General features: G+C 33.6%; 1 protein-coding gene across 2 annotated transcripts in view; it reads right to left on the reverse strand.

The window, feature by feature from the left end:
* Positions 1 to 17,721, reverse strand: part of LOC136974405 (dynein axonemal heavy chain 8-like) — a 315,206-nt gene that overhangs the window by 101,419 nt on the left and 196,066 nt on the right. For both annotated transcript variants that reach the window (XM_067269272.1, XM_067269270.1), the window contains exons 49-53: positions 14,973 to 15,207; positions 12,971 to 13,113; positions 6,058 to 6,192; positions 1,766 to 1,888; positions 1,479 to 1,692 (exon numbers count right to left, since the gene is read on the reverse strand). In XM_067269272.1, the coding sequence (XP_067125373.1) occupies positions 1,479 to 1,692; positions 1,766 to 1,888; positions 6,058 to 6,192; positions 12,971 to 13,113; positions 14,973 to 15,207 (850 nt within the window). The remainder of the gene's footprint in view (positions 1 to 1,478; positions 1,693 to 1,765; positions 1,889 to 6,057; positions 6,193 to 12,970; positions 13,114 to 14,972; positions 15,208 to 17,721) is intronic.

Below are 17,721 nucleotides of genomic sequence, written 5' to 3' on the forward strand. Positions count from 1 at the left end.
TTATTAAAAAAGTAATGTAATATATATATATACACACACACACACACACACACACACACACACATACAGTAGAGCATTGATTATCCGAATGCCGACCACCAATCAACGAAAACATTGACAAACCGAAAGCATTCCAGTCAGCAAATTCAAATTACTGCTAGTGCTGTGGCGCTGCAATATTTGGTTATGTCTTCTTGGACTATTCCAATATTATTTTTGTTGGTGTGAGTGTTTTAGCTGGCAGCACTGGTGCGACCATGAGAGGGTACTTAAGGACGTGCCAGTATTTGAACGAGGCTTTTTTCCCCATTGTGAATGGTGAGCTTTGGTTGATTTGTGTGGTGTTTTTCTGAGGACTGTGTGTTGGACATGTGTTGTGCTGAATTGAAACACTTTTGATACTAGATTAACTTCTGAAATATAATTTTTTTGTTTTTATATTTTTCAATATATTTATTTTGTTTGTGCAAAACAAAGAAATAATTTTTAACAATACAATAGCCACAATTATCATTTAAAAAAAATTTCATTAGGCTTAACATCAATGAAAATTCAATGCAAAGTGACACACAACAGAGAAAAATTTCAACATGGGATAGGTTAATATATTTTTTCATATATGATCAGTTATCCAAACAACCCCAGTCTTGAATTGTTTTGGATAATTGATGCTCTGCTGTATATGTATGTATGTATGTGAGTATGTATGTATGTGTATATATATGTATATGTGTGTATCTAAACAACTAACAGAAGTATGTTAATTTCTTAATTAATAAATAATAGTTGTGTTTAAAAATGAAAAATATTTTAATTATCATTTAACTTTTAACATCACAAAATGCTTGAGAAATTGTCTGTATTGTGGTCTGAAGACCATGTGTTCTGTTGCCTAACCGGCTCGTAACCAACCCCTTGGGTGGTTCACAGTGTAAAGAAGGGAGAGGCCCTCATAGCGTAAAAGCTTCCTGTTGTAAAAGTTAATGGGAGAAGGGGAGATATGTGGTCCAAAGATCACGTGTTCTATTGCGTGATCCTTGGGTGGGCCGCAGGGTAAAAAAGGATGGGCTGCGTTTTCGGAAGAAAAACAGAGAGGGGGAGGGAGATCGCGCATGCTCAACGGAAGAAAGGACTTTTTTTCGGAAGAAAGAATAGAGAGTAGATGTGTAGACGATAGAGTTGCGAGATTGTTTTTTTCGTGTGTGTTGTTTCTTTTGTTTTAGTGTCTGTTATAGCGAAGGGACAGAGTAGTGATTGGAAGGACTAAAATAAACTTTAAGTTCCTTGCATTGGAGTCATAGAGTGTGTGATTTATTTCATTGAAGTTTCTTTTTGTTTTGTTCCTGCACGGGGAATTCTCTAAAGATCGAGTACTTCCCCACAGTATGGTGTTATGTTATACATCACTCAGTAATCCATCAATGTCTCAAAAAACATTTCATGCATAGTTGTCAAATTATTTATATAATTTTACATACCAAAAATTTTATCAATGGAATTATCTGATGGTAATGTACAATTATATATTGTAAACTGCCTTTTTAATCTTTCTGGAATATCATTTCGTCCACCACCTGGATGATTCATTGCTGCAACAAACTGAATATCAAGAATACTTGTAAATTCTCCTGGTTTATCTAGATTATAAAATCCTTTCATTTCCATCAACTGACGAACTAGTTCATTTGTTATCTATAATAAAAATTTGTTAGAATAATTAAATAAAATCATTACATTAATTTTAAAAATTATCTCAAAAACATACTTGATCACCCCATTCATTTATAAATGGCATATTTATATCATCTATAAATAATGTCATTGATTTACCAGCAGGAGGACCATATGTAGTACCAAGTCGTTTATCAACATAACTTTCTATTGTTTTCTATGTAAATTATAATAAAATGTTAAAAAAATCATACCAAAACAATTGTTTTGTATTATTATAAGCCATATTTTGCTATAAAAATGAATTAAATTTATTAATATTTAAATTTTATCCTCTATTCTTTTTATATAATAAATTCTAATTAACATGAGAAAAATAAATACAGGTAACCCCTGTATAACACTTCTATAGCACGGATTCACTCTAACACGGTTCGAAAATTGGGAACATCCCCCATATAACACAGTGCTTTTATAGCACAGATTCACTCTAACACAGTTTGAGAATTGAATAAAACCCCTGTACAACATGAAATGTAATAAAAACTATTAAAAGCAAACTTTATCTAATTTGAAATTAGGGAAATCCCTGTACAACAGTTCAATAAACGTAATAAAGCTTTTAAGTGCAAAAGATATCTCATTTGACATTTTTCATTCGAGTGCGTATGTACTATCAGATTTTCCTGCATAATTTTCATAAACTATTAGTAGTACTTAAGTACAGTATGTAAATTTTCTTTTTCTTCTGTTGACACACATGGTCATTCTCGAAAGTTGTTTCAGTGTTGCCAGATCTCGGCGCTTCTGCCTTTGGTGTTGTTTAATTTATATTAATATGTATCACTTCTTAAGAAAATTTTAATAAAGATATTTATCTTAATTATGAAAATATAATAGCATGTTTTTTAATTTTTAGAACCTAACCCCCGTTTCATACTAGTTTTTTGTTTCGTATAACATGGATTCGCATAACACAGCAATTTTTTGGAACATAACTCCCGTGTTATACGGAGGTTACCTGTATTTAAAAATATATAAAATGAGTTCTAACATTATTATATCTTCATCAAGGTAATAAATATTTTATCAAAAATTCTAAGGAAAAAAAATATCTTAATGCTTTAATGTATTGCATATACAAGTAAATCTGCTATAAAATTACAGAAAATTCTGCTTAAAATATTATTATTCTTCCTTAATAAACACTACATATGAAAAATATGAATGTAACAGTAAAAAGGGATATTTATAAATGAAATGTGAATTTATAAATTGAAAATGCATAAATTATTTACATTTTACAAACAGTATTTATCATAAGCCAAACAATTGTGGGATTTTTGGGCTACTTTACTGCTGCTATTAATGATTAAATATTACATAATTGGTACTAGAGGTAGGCATTAGGTGCCTACCTCTAGTACCAATTATTAAATTTAACTCTTATTTTAACTCTTAATTTAACTAATAATTATACCTCTTATTAAATTTAATAATTATAATTAAAGTAATACAGTAGAGCATTGATTATTTGAAACAATTCGGGACTGGGGTTTTTCGTATAACTGATCATCTACGAAAAAATATATTTACCTATCCCATTTAAAAATTTTTCTCCATTGCATGTTGCTTTGCATTGAATTTTTATTGATGCCTAACAAAATTTTTTTAAAATAATCATGGCTATTATATCGTTAAAAATTATTTCTTTATTTTGCACAAACAAAATAAATATATTGGAAAATATAAAAACAAAAAAATTATATTTCGCAAATTAATCTAGTATTGAAAATGTTCCAATTCAGAACAACACGTGTCCCAACACACAGGCCCCAAAAAACACAAAACAAGCAAAACTCGCCACTCACGATGGGGAAAAAAGCCTCCTTCAAATATTGGCACATCCTTAAGTATCTTCTCATGGTCGCGACAGTGCTGCCAGCTAAAATACGCACACCAACAAAAATAATATTAGAGTAGCCCAAGACAACCAAATATTCCACAGCACTAATGGAAATTTGAATTTGCCGACTGGAATGCTTTCTGTTAACCAATGTCTCAGTTGATCAGTATTCAGATAATCGATGCTCTACCATATATATTAAATAATTTAGAATATTCTAGAAGAAAAAAATTGGCCCAGAGTAGGACTCAAAACTGCAACTCCTGCTTAGTGTGTAGATGTGTTTCCAGTTATGCTACCCAGTAAGTAACCAAAAATAGTTATATATAAATTGAAACATGTCTGAAAGTGGAGGCTCAGTCAGAGGTCTGAATAGCTTAACTGGTAATGCATTCACACAGTAAGTGGGAGATTCAGTTTTGAGTCCCACTCTGGGCCAGTTCTTTTCTTCTAGAATATTCTAAATTATTTAATATATATTAATTTAATTATAATTATTAAATGTAATATAAGATGGCACCTAATGCCTACCTCTAGTACCAATTATATAATATTTAATCATTAATAGTAGTGGTAAAGTAGCCCAAAAATCCAGAAATCATTTGAATTATTACAAAAATATTAGACTTTTAGATGCTTATATAGGTATTTATAATTTTCTCTTAAAATAAAAAGGAATTAATGTATTTTTGTGCAGATAACCTGCAAGTTATTTAATTTCAAATACAATATAAAAGGGAGGAAGTAACAGATAAGTTATGTGCAGATTTTAAATTGCACCTTCTTCTTTAGGTGTCTTCTACTGTCAGGAGGTTGACAACCACTTCATGCCACCATGATCTATCTTGTGCTTCTTTTGAGCACTCTTCGTACATTAAGTATGCCCAATTCCTGATGTTAAACTAGTTCATTCTTGGCCTACCCCTGCCTCTTTGCCCTTCAATCATTCCCTCCAGTAATAGTTTTTGTAGGCTTTAGTGTTGCAGTACATGCCCCAGATAACTCACTTTTCTTTTCCTTACTACTTCTAGTAAGATTCTTTTCTGATTTGCAGTTGCCAGGATATCTTCATTTGTTCTTCTTGCCCTCCAAAGAACTCTCAGCATTCTTCGAATCATACACATTTCAAATGCCTTTAATTTCTTTTCATTATTTGCATTCATTTGTGAGATTATATGAAGTACGAATGAGTCGACACAGAGAACTTTAGTGATTTCTTCAATGGGACAAACTGATAACAAACGTGCTTGATACAACAGACACTTAGAAGGGGAATCCATTTATCTCAGTAGGAACTAGACAAAGACAACTATCCAAATTAACAAAATATCCCTTTAATTTTCCTTGGAACATACAATACATCCAGAGAAACACACACAGAACGTACAGAGCCCGATAATCCAATCTACCAAATAGCTTTAACACACAATTCACTCAACATCAATATGCTACAGAATTCCCATAACACACAGACATAAAATGTACCGACAATGAGTTTAAAGCGTACCTCTTCTTTTACTTCTTATCGAACAGGAAACAGTTCAAAAACAAAATCTTCCCACTGACCTGATTGCACAGTCTTTACTTTCCAGCGTCCCAACTATTTTTTCACACACCACACTCTTTCCTACTCATTCTTCCTTCTCTCTCCACTTCCATTCTCGCTTCTCCCCGAGACACACCCTGCAATAAATCTCCCACCCTCAGTTACACACCCTGATTTACACAACTCCTCTCCACCACGTGGCAAAGGGGGGCAGGAAAAGATGTAAGGCACACATTGTCCAACTCTCTGCTCTGTAAAGCAGAGTCAACCAAACATAACATTTTGCCAGCCTAACTCTTGTTTGTATACTAATCTCTCTTGATGTCAATACTTGTTTCATGTTTGTAAATGCAGTCCTTGCAATCCAATCCTTCTTCCAATTTCCTTATCATTCCTTCCATCATCTGAAATGATATGTCCCAGATAGACAACTTTTGACAGGCTCCAGTTTACTGTTTCCGATTTTAATATTTACTTTTGGAGTTTCTTTCTCAGTTTCAAATTGCAATTACAAATAGAGGAATAGAGTAAATAATAAAATATGAAGAATACAGAATATACTTAATTCAATTTTAAGTTAGCTTTTCAGTAACAATTGCTCATAAAAATTTTCTATTTCAATCCTCTCACAATCTTGCTCTTACTTATTGATTATACAGCTAATCAATTTCTATGAAAACTCTGTTAGTATGTTGAAAATCTTGAAGCAAGTTAAATATGATACAAGGCATTTAATATGGAATATTATTCCAATTAAGTTAATATTAACAAATCACAAGATAATAAATAACAAATAAAAAAAAATAAAATATCCATAAGAATTTTGGATATTGAAAAATTTATTAATTAAATCTAAGAATATTTTGTTTTTAACTTATATTTTTAAAAATTGCTTACATAAGATATTTATAGAATAAAAAAAATTAATATATACCTGTAACATCATAGGTGTTGTTACTGATGAAAAACTAATATTCTTATAAATATGCTTTTCAGAATCATACTTCAATAAGGAACTTTTGATAATTACAGTTTTTGCTGTACCTTGTTCACCAATCAAAAGAACTGCCTTCAATACAATTTTATTAAATTAGAACATTAATATTTATTTTAAAATTATAGTAATAATATGACAAACTTTCAGTTATGTAATATTTGATGAATGATGAAGTGTGTGAAAAATTACTGTATAATGGAAAAGATTTAAGTAAAGTTTTATTAAAAGTGATTTTTATCTATCTTGAGGAAACCGTGTTTTGTATTTTCGTTTCGTCACTACATTGTGTCTTCGAAAGAAAAGAAAAGAAATAAAAGTGATTTTTACATTCAGTATTGCAGTTTCCTTTACTTGTAACTCAGGGCTGGCTTCATTCAGACTTATCACACCTTGTAGGTTAAGTGATGAAATGGAGTCAGAGCTCAAGTTAAAAAGCATTTCATAACTTAACCTACAAGGTGGTGTGGCTTTATTAAACCTTATTTATTTTCTTTTCTTTACTTTCCTTATACTATCTTCCTGTAGTAACAATTTTACTTCCGTTTTCTATTTACTTAACCACGCGGTAGTTAGTCGACACATGTGGCCTGGACGGTAATAAAAACAAAAAGGGTGTGACACCGAGGGGTCGAGGGGTTACGTCAGAGGAGATAGGAGGACAGGAGCGAGAGGAAGGAAGATTTTTCGGAGAGAGATAAAAACGGGACGAACAGAAACAAAGAAAGTTATTAAGGAACGGATCCGAGGTTTTTTTTTTCTTATTTATTACCGCCAGTCACCCCTTCGAACCAATTTTCAGTCTTATCATCTCTGTTTAATTCTCTTCCACCTTATCTTTCTCTAGGGCCCTGTACTTAGTTAAGCTAGATATAAGTTAGAATAAGTTCTTTGTCTTGTCGGCACGCGGGGACTAATTGATGACATTGTTACGCGCAGTCCCAAATGTATTTGTATTAGTAATTAGTAAGTGTGTGTAATCGTTTCTTTGTAAATTATTTATGTTCGCTGAAATTAATAAACCTCTTTTTTTAATTCTATCAAAGCCGAGCGACTCTCAGGGTCTTGTTATTTCATTTACTCGGCTAACAATGGCGTCCGCGACAGGATTCTGTTAGTAACGGGATACGGTTTTTATTGTATAGAACGTAGCATTGTATTATCGTGCCTGTAGATTTAAGGCCCTACAATTTGTAATCAATTGTATTATTTTTATATCATTAATTATGGATGATTGTAACCAGAACAATCTTGCTACATCCTCAGGAGGCGAGGGTGAGGGGATCCCTCCGGTAGTCACAGGGTTTCTAGGAATGGTTCCCATTTTTTCTAATAGTGGCAGTGATTTGGTTAATGTCCGCCAATTCTTCAAGACCATAGATAATATATCTCGCCTGGCTGGGTGGAACAGTGAAGTGAAATTGGCTGTCTTACAAGCTCGGTTAAAAGGGGGGCCATTATCGACGTTCTTCAGCTTGGCTGACCAAGATCCTTGTACTTTTGAGGGAATTAGGCAAAAATTAATTCAATGTTACGAAAAGCGAGAACTTAAGGAAAAGAATGCACTCGACCAACTCTTAAGTATTAAGCAGAACCATGATGAGACGGTATGTGACTATGTCATCCGCATGAATACACTGTTGTCGAAGGCCGCTTCCAATAACGAAAAAATTGGTGCCTTGAGGGATGACATTATTAGAGAGAGATTTATAAAGGGCCTAAGGCCCCAGCTAAAGGGATACGTATTAAGGAGAGAACCCCAGACCTTAGATCAGGCAATTAAGGAAGCGGAGAGGGAAGAACGGGTCGAACTCGAGTGTAACGTTAGTAGAGAAAATAAATTTGTACACACCATTGAAATAAAGAACCCAACCGCTAATGAGGATCCGAATGGTGTGATGAATATTGTGAAAACAAAGGAAGACGATAGACTTGAAAGGTTGGAAAAAATGGTGGGGTCGTTATGTAGTACTGTTAATGGTTTGGTCGAAAGACTGGGTGGAAATCTAGATAAAAATAAGGATAGCCCGAACCGATCTGTCCTAAAAAGGTGTTACATTTGTGGGAATCCTCGCCACCTGGCCCGCCAGTGCCCTCAACGGAATATAAATGATTTAAACTAATTACGGGGCGTGATGATAGCCAGTATCACGTCCCATGCATCGAGCTAACCCTGGCCCCTAATGTGTTCTTCTCTAAAAAGGGCCTTCCCCTCATTCTTGGTGATGCTTATGGTACCAGTATCAAGTTTCTGGTCGATACGGGTGCGGAAAGGTCCGTGCTAAGCCTGAAGATCGCTCAGAGCGAGATATGGAGTAGGGGACCGAACGGTGCACTTCACAGGAGTTGGAAACGACTACGAGGAATCGGTGGGGAGGTTATCGAATGCGAATGGGAGTCTAATATCAAGATCGAAAGAGGAGGGAGAACTCAAAATGTTCAAATGACTTGCATGCACTTGCCATCCGAAGTCGAATACGAAGGAGTATTGGGTATGGATGTGTTAAACAGGTTCCCGGAAGTATTAATTGAAACAGGTGAGAATGTAACATCTTGGAATAGAACCGAAATTGATGACTTTTATCAGTGTTGTGGATTCAGAAGGGAGGAATCCGATAATACGATGGAGGTTAATTTATCCCATTTGAAAGACTACGAAAAAAAGGAAGTGGAGCGTATCTTTAATGAACACCCCGGATGTTTCGCACGGAAAATAGAAGATTTGACCGGTACTAAGGAATTTCTTCATACACCTATCATTAAAAGTAACCAAATAATTAATACAAAACAATATAGAATACCGCAATGTTATTTGAGTGAACTAAAGAAAATGATAGTTTCATATCTGAAGGCGGGGATTTGCGAGGAGAGTACTTCTGAATGGAATTCCCCCCTTCACATTGTCCCGAAGGAGTCCGGCGAGTTAAGGGTTACTCTCGATCTACGAAGAATTAACGAAGTAACCCAGTCCCAGGAGTTCCCTCTAGCCCGTGTGGATGAGATCTTAACGAAGTTTCAGGGAAGCAAATTCTTCTCGGTAATCGACCTAAAGTCTGGATATTTCCAGATACCCATACATGAATCAACACGTCATTTCTTTGCTTTCTCTACTCCTTGGGGAAAATTCCAGATGTGCCGCCTCCCGCAAGGTGGAAAGAATAGCGGGAGGTATTTTCAATACGCCATGTCTAGGCTGTTGGGGAGATTCATAGATATCAATTGTTTCGTCTTTCAAGACGATATTGTGTTGTTCTCCCAATCCTTTGAAGATCACGTGAAACTCCTAAGGGAGGTAATCTCTATATTAGACAAAGCCAACTTGAAATTGCACCCAAAAAAATCGAAATTCATGGTGAAAGAAGTGCGGTATCTGGGACACATCATCGATAGTAAGGGGATACGACCTGATCCCTGCAACGTGGATGCGATTAAAGAAGTCCAACCCCCGCGTAATGTGAAAGACGTCAGGAGTTTCCTCGGAATGGTGGGATTCTTCCGCAACTTTATCCCAAACTTTGCCGAGATTGCTCTTCCTCTTACATATCTGACTAAAAAATATGTAAAGTTCTTATGGGACGACCAGTGCCAATCAAGCTTCGAAAAATTTAAAGAACTATTATCTAAACCCCCTGTGCTATCTCATCCCGACTTTAAAATACCTTTTTTCATGCACTCGGACGCTTCAGATACCTGGGCTGGTGCGGTCTTAGAACAGGAAAGCGAAGGGAAACTCATTCCCATTGGCTACTTTAGTAGGAAGTTCCGTGGGCCCGAACTAAAATATTCCATTATCGAGAAGGAATGCTACTCAATAATCTTAGCCCTCCGCCACTTTAAACATCTTATTCTTGGTCAGAAGGTCACTGTGCTTTCCGACCACAAACCTTTAACCTTTGTGAAAAATATGAAAAATCACAATAACCGCCTCATGAGATGGGCCGTAGAATTATCTAATTTTGATTTGGTCATTACGCATGTTCAAGGGAAGAGTAACCCAGTGGCTGATTTATTGTCTCGACCACATGGTAGTAGAGAAGAAGCCCCCTCAAACAGCGATGTCATTAATTGCATCAGTGAAGAGTTGTGGAAAAAGGTAAAGAAGTCCCAGATTGGGGACAGAATTTTTGGTCCAATGAGAAATCATTTAATTAAATTCCCACCCTCTTACAATGATTACCCGAGTAGTGGCATACTTCCTGAGTATCAAGTAGATGGTGATGTATTAGTCCACGTACGACCGGGACGGTTTGGAATACGTCAATGGAGGCGTGTTTGTGTAGGGGAAACAGCAATTAATGACGTAATTAAAGCATTCCATGAATCACCATTAGCCGGACACTACGGCAAAGAAAAAACGTGTGACCTGATCAACCGTTACTACTACTTCAAGAAGATGAAAAAACTCGTCGATAGATTCGTGAAGTTCTGCAAAGTTTGCCAACAACATAACTTACATCAAGGAAGAGCCCCCTTTCAAGAAACGGAAGTCGCTAATTATCCGTTTCAAAAGGTGTCAATCGACATAATTGGCCCTTTAAATCAAACACATAAGGGTAATCGTTATATTCTCACCATAATTGACATGTTTACTCGATACACAGAAGCCGTCCCTTTAAGGGACCAATCTGCGGCCTCTGTAGCCAATGTGTTTTTCGAAAGGATAGTCTGCAGATATGGCAGTCCCGAGATCATCATCTCTGACCGGGGCACGAATTTTACGTCCTCCATCTTTAATGAAATGTGCAACATCCTTACCGTCAAGCACAATGTTACGACATCATATCGCCCTTGTTCGAACTCAGTTTGTGAACGTGTGAACAAATCCATCAGTAACCTTTTGGCCAGAATATCAGGCGGCAGCAACAACAATTGGGATACCTTCTTACAGACTGCTGTGTTCGCTTATAATAATGCTACACACTCCTCTACTAGTGAGTCACCTTCATTTCTTCTTTACGGATTTGATCCTAAATTCCCTCATGCGTTCCCTGTTGAACAGACAAATGACTACCCGGGTATTCGGGAGTATCGTGATTTCCTTATGGATAAGCTACGATGCATCCGTGAATCGGCATACGAATTAAGTCGCAACCGTAACAAACTTAACCGTAACCGCATCAACACAGGGAGGAAGGTGAGGAGCTTTGAGGTAGGGCAGAAAGTTTGGATGTTAAGGAAAGGGAAGAAGCAAGGCAAGTTTTCTCCAAAATATTTAGGTCCTTTCCGTGTCTCTCGCCTCCTGGGGCCTGTTAACGCGGAAATCGAAAATTGTAATAAAAAGGAAAAACTTGTTGTACACATAGACAGACTAAAACCGTGCTTCTCAAACTTCCGTGAGCCTAGACGGAAGCGTAACATCCCAATTGGACACGAAGGATCACAATCCGGAGAGATCGAGGAGATTGAAGAGGAAGAAGACATCCCTCACCTACCCACTGCGCAACGGGCGAGCTACAATAGGTATAATCAACATAACCAGCAGCATCAAGGAGACCGCAAGGATTCGGGTAATGAGACCATGCTGGAACAGAGGGGTAATATCTCCCACCCGTATAACTTACGGGGGCAGAAAGTGGACTATCGCCGGCTTCACTTTGGAAGATGAACTGTAGTTCATCATCCATTAATGGTTGTGTATATCCATATTAATGTTTCTGTTAATTGTTAATATGTCTTTTGGTGGGGACGTATGTGGCTTTATTAAACCTTATTTATTTTCTTTTCTTTACTTTCCTTATACTATCTTCCTGTAGTAACAATTTTACTTCCGTTTTCTATTTACTTAACCACGCGGTAGTTAGTCGACACATGTGGCCTGGACGGTAATAAAAACAAAAAGGGTGTGACACCGAGGGGTCGAGGGGTTACGTCAGAGGAGATAGGAGGACAGGAGCGAGAGGAAGGAAGATTTTTCGGAGAGAGAGAAAAACGGGACGAACAGAAACAAAGAAAGTTATTAAGGAACGGATCCGAGGTTTTTTTTTTCTTATTTATTACCGCCAGTCACCCCTTCGAACCAATTTTCAGTCTTATCATCTCTGTTTAATTCTCTTCCACCTTATCTTTCTCTAGGGCCCTGTACTTAGTTAAGCTAGATATAAGTTAGAATAAGTTCTTTGTCTTGTCGGCACGCGGGGACTAATTGATGACATTGTTACGCGCAGTCCCAAATGTATTTGTATTAGTAATTAGTAAGTGTGTGTAATCGTTTCTTTGTAAATTATTTATGTTCGCTGAAATTAATAAACCTCTTTTTTTAATTCTATCAAAGCCGAGCGACTCTCAGGGTCTTGTTATTTCATATACTCGGCTAACAGTGGGATAAGTCTGTACAATTAGCCAGCTCTGGGAAACATCAAGAAGCATTATGCCAAACAAGAAGCAAGATATTTGCTACAATTTCTCCTACAACAAACACAGGAAATGTTCTCCAGAGACTCCAAAATCCAGAAACGTGAGGTCCAGAGACCTAACAAACCAGATTTCATGGGAGATTATGCAATTGTCAAAGAAGTCTTGCAAAAACTGTACTCCAAAAAACCATAATATCTGTGAGCAAGCAGTAGCACCATCTATCACAAAGTGGAGACATGAAATATACCTTTCCCAATCTAGAAGTTTGTGCACCCCATCCCAGAAAATATTCTATTCATTTATGAAAAACGTTGACTTTGAAATGAACCAAAGTAGTCGTGTATGATTTATACTTACTTGTAAGATATCCTAATCTCCATCTGTAAATGCATAAGCGATATATTTGACACACTGAAACTATCAGGTTCTCTCATCATGACAATATATTGACTATATAGGAAGTAATTATTTATAATTAAATTTAATGAAAAAATTATACCTTTTTTTGTTTGGCAATTAAGTCAATCAAGTAATCTGTTCGAACATTATCTACATTAGGAACTAAAATAGATGCAAATTCAGGAACAGAATCAGATGGATAAATGTACTCCTCTACATAACTGGACCAATGCTCCCATTTACCTAAAATTTACAAAATAATAATATTGCCTAAATTATATAAATAATTAACTTAAATTTTCACTAATATATTTTAGTTTATAAAATATTTATAAGTATATTAAAATATTTATTAAAAGAAATTTGAAAAATAAGAATTACCAGTAATCTACAGGAAATGTATAAAATACATTCTAAATGAAAATATAATATTCAGAAAATATATTCTTATATTCATACATAGATTTACAGCTATGCAAAAAGTGCATAATTTTCCATGTTCAGTTATAACTGAACAAAAGCAAACACTGAAAAAAATCATTTATAGCTGATAAACATGTTTATTTTAAGATAAAAACTAAGAGTGAATACAGAATTGCATAAATATTGTAGTGTGTTGCATAATGAATAATATAGATGATAACAAATGCAATATACATATATATGGGGTGTTTTCATTCCATAAAATGAACAAATGTCAAAATCTTCTGATAAAATTTCCTTTATCACAAAATAACTTCTTTATTTTGAGAACCAAATATAACATTTATTTAATAAAATTTTCATTACTGCTTGGAAAATCTTCAGTTGTAGTTTGGAACATAAAGACAGAGTGTTAAAAAATGTCAGAATGAATACATTTGAAAGTCAAATTAATAAAACATTTATGATTTTAAATTATTCCATTTACATACTGTTTGAAATTATACATGATAGTTAGACCAGAAACTTTTGGCACCTATGTTTAAGATGTTATAGGCATAAAACAATGATGTCATTTTTCAATATAGTCTCCTTGCAGTTCAACACATTTATTACCTCTTGGAATTAGCATTTCAATACCCATGAAATAATAGTCCACAGTTTTGTCTGCAAAATGCTCATAAACTGTCTCCTGCAACTCTTCATCACTTTTTCAAATGTCTTTTTTGAGTTTTGGAAACAGATAATAATCACTAGGAACCAGGTTCAGGCTCTAGAGTGGTTGGTCAAGCTCCTCAAACCACACTCCTTCACAGCAACCTTCATAATGGCAGCCATGTGCACTAGTGCACTGTCCTGCAAGAAGTGAACATGATGCAAATGAATGCAACAAATCTAACTAAAATGAACGTTTCCAAGCAACTTCTGCAAATCAGTGGTAAAAACTGTTTTATTAGTCCACATACAGATGGTGCTGTCTGATACTATCATTATTTTATTCCCATCGTTTATAAAATATAGATAGGCCAAAAACTTTTGGAGATTACCTCATACTTTGCACCATTATAAACAGTTTACAATAGAAGTGAAAAGAAATTAAACAAGTATCATACATTTTAGGATTTTCCCATGCTTTATTTGAAAAGTTTATTTCTAAATGCATTTTATGCTTGTCAAGTCATAACTGGTCATTTTTTATAATTCTGCATATACAAATTTCTTATACCAATCAATCAAAATATTAATTCCCACAAACTTGTTAAATCGAAAATTTTCTATATTATTGTATATCAGCATCTTGAATTAACAAATACAGTAGTTTTTAAATTCAAGAAGAGATTACTATTTTTAATGAATGTTATTTATGTCTATGATAGAAGTTTAATAATAATATATGAAAGGGGTCCTTGTACCCAAATTGCATCTTTTCCTAAATTTGAAGGTGATTATTAAAGACTAATTTTTTTGTAAAAGATCTGGTCTATTTTTCAATTGGCCTTGGTGTGATAAGCCCTCCAAATTGTTAAAATCCTATTTATTAGGCTATCTAACTCTAAATAAAAAGAAGTTAAATTGTTTTGTTAATTTATAAAAAGTTTTATTTTTTCTTGTTCAATTATTGTTTTATCAATCATATAATAAAATTTTTAAAAATAATTAAAATCTCAGATTTCACAAACCTTCCTTATTCACCATGTATTCAAATATAGTTTCTTTTTCATCTTTTTTAACAGGAGGCAGATTTAGAATTTTTTTATTTTTAAATAATAGTTCTTCGAGCATTGCTCTTTCATTTTGCTCTAATAAGGCACCTAATGACCACATAATAGCAAATACAAATATTTTTTCTATTTGTTCTTGAGAAACTGTTACTCTGTGTTCCATTGGTAACAATCCTTCTAATATATCCAAAGCCTATAATTAAAATAATAATTAATAATTTAAAATTAAAACATCATCATTTTAACAAACACTAGCTTATTTTACTGTATGTATTAAATTTATTTTAAAATAAATTTCTTTCTTAGATAAATTAAAAATTACAGATTAATGTTTATAATAAATAACATTAAAAATTACTATATTTATATAAAAATAATAATAAGCAAATTGTATGGAGAAAATCTAATCTGATATAGTCTTACATTAATGTACTATACTATAACAATAATATTTTTTTTATAAATTTATAAAAATGTAATATTACTTTTAACATTTGAATACAGTGTAACCCTAATTTACAAGTGTATCTCATTCCTGAAAACACCCTCATAAACTGAAATACTGTAAGTTGGAATAAGCTCATCTGTGCTGCATTTCTTATAATCAAAATTTGTTCCTCATTCCAGCATAATTCAGTCATTTCATTCACATTTACCAAATAATATTAAAATGTTGCAAAACACTTAACTATTAAACAATAATTCAAAACAAAACGAAATGAAATGAAATGAAATAAAATAAAATAAAAATTATTGAATAGATTATTCACTAATATAAAAAAAACTAATAATCAAAAGTGCAGAATATTTTCACGACCAAAAGTTTCTCCCAAACACGCACAAAATTGCCTGGAAAATTAAAGCACACTGGAAACAAAACAAAACAACAATTTACAAACCAATTAATAATTATTACTGCATAGTTTTGAAAATTGAAATTAAATCATACAAATAATTAAAAAGGACTATCATATAGTTTATTCATTTGCAAATTTCCTCGTGAGAGGAATGAGTAAATATATTGTTTTAATTTAAGCCAACACGAAATTTTACTCATTAAATAGTGTCAAAAAGAATTTTGAAATAAAAATTGATTTTCTTTTTTGGTTCTTTTGACTTGATAAGAAATAACTCATTTTTACTGCAAGTTCATAATTACATAAGTAGATGGCAAGTTATAAATGACTGAACTGATCAGAAACAATGTTTCAATTTCATTTTTAAAGCACGTGGTTTCCCTGTGTTTTGGCAAGTTTGCCAATTAATGTCTACAAGACTATATTGTATTTTACTATAACATTTTTGCAGTTATTGCCATATTATTAATTTTCTAATGCAAATTTTCCAAGGATTGCTTTAGTTTTTTCCAAACCTTATTCATACAACTACAGTAGAGCATCGTTTATCCGAAAGCCAATCAACCGAAACGTCGGTTAACCGAAAGCTTTCCTGTCACAGACTGTGTCGTGCTGAATCGAACATTTTTGATACTAAATTAACTTCTAAAGTATAATTTTTTTTGTTTTTATATTTTTCAATATATTTATTTTCTTTGTACAAAATAAACAAATAATTTTCAACAATACAATACCACAATTATTAGTATAAAAATTTTCTTTAAGCTTAAAATTGACAAAAATTCAATGCGAAGCAACACGCAATGGAGAAAAATTTCAAGGTTATTATATTTTTTCGTACATAATCAGTTATCCAAAAAATAAGTTATCTGAACAACCCCAGTCCCCAATTGATTCAGATAAACGACACTCTTCTGTAGTCATATTCTGCACATCTGCTAATAAAGATAGATAAACTGAGAGAAGTGAACATGACATAAGAAAAGTAAATAAATGTTATCAGACATTTCTTTATTTAATGGTAAAAAAAACTAAAGTTAGTTAAGACAATAAATAAGTAGAAAACAAGTAAATCAGAATTAAATAAAATTGGTTTTTAATTTAATCAGCAATAAAAGGATTAAAAACAAAAAACCTTGATAATTCCAGCAAAAAATATTTAATAAAAACGTTTTCGACTGTTTTAAACAGCCTTCATCAGTTAAAACGAACTTAAAACAAAAGAATGCAGAAAAAGAACTCAAGCAAATATTTAAAATTCAAATTAATTCCACAGTAAAAATGCCGTTCTGAATAAGAAATTAACAAATTGCGCATGCGCAATATATCGCAGTGAGAATAAAAATAAAAAATAAAACAAATAACAAAATATTGCCGCAAAAATTTGTCTATTACAAGAAAAAACGTTATGTACTGCGGTAAAACGATCTCCAAGCCGTGGACAAAGCATCAGCGTCTCTATGGTTAATACAACCGGTGTTAACGTGGGCTTTGTAGATTTCTAGTTTTTCTAAATATTTCAGCATTTGTTTGTTGGTCGTGGCCTTAATGATAGACGCTTTATCCCAATAAATGTCAACATCTTGATGTTTAGCGAAAGCTGCTAGCACAGTAGTATCCAAGCTTTTATTAATGGAGTATCTATGCTCCTTAAGCCTCTGTTTTAAATACCTCATGGTTGCGCCAACGTATACCAGATCCGAATTAAACCGACGATCCTTTAAAGGTATAGAATATACCCCTGTTTTATAACTATGGTTTTCTTTTTTCTTGTCATTTCTTAATAATCGATATAAGGATTTGTAGTAATACAGAAGTAAGTTTACTAAACCATACAACATCATTAGAAT

Source organism: Centruroides vittatus, unplaced genomic scaffold (assembly GCF_030686945.1).
Source record: "Centruroides vittatus isolate TY-2023 unplaced genomic scaffold, ASM3068694v2 contig_349, whole genome shotgun sequence".
NCBI classification, from domain to species: Eukaryota; Metazoa; Arthropoda; class Arachnida; order Scorpiones; family Buthidae; genus Centruroides; species Centruroides vittatus.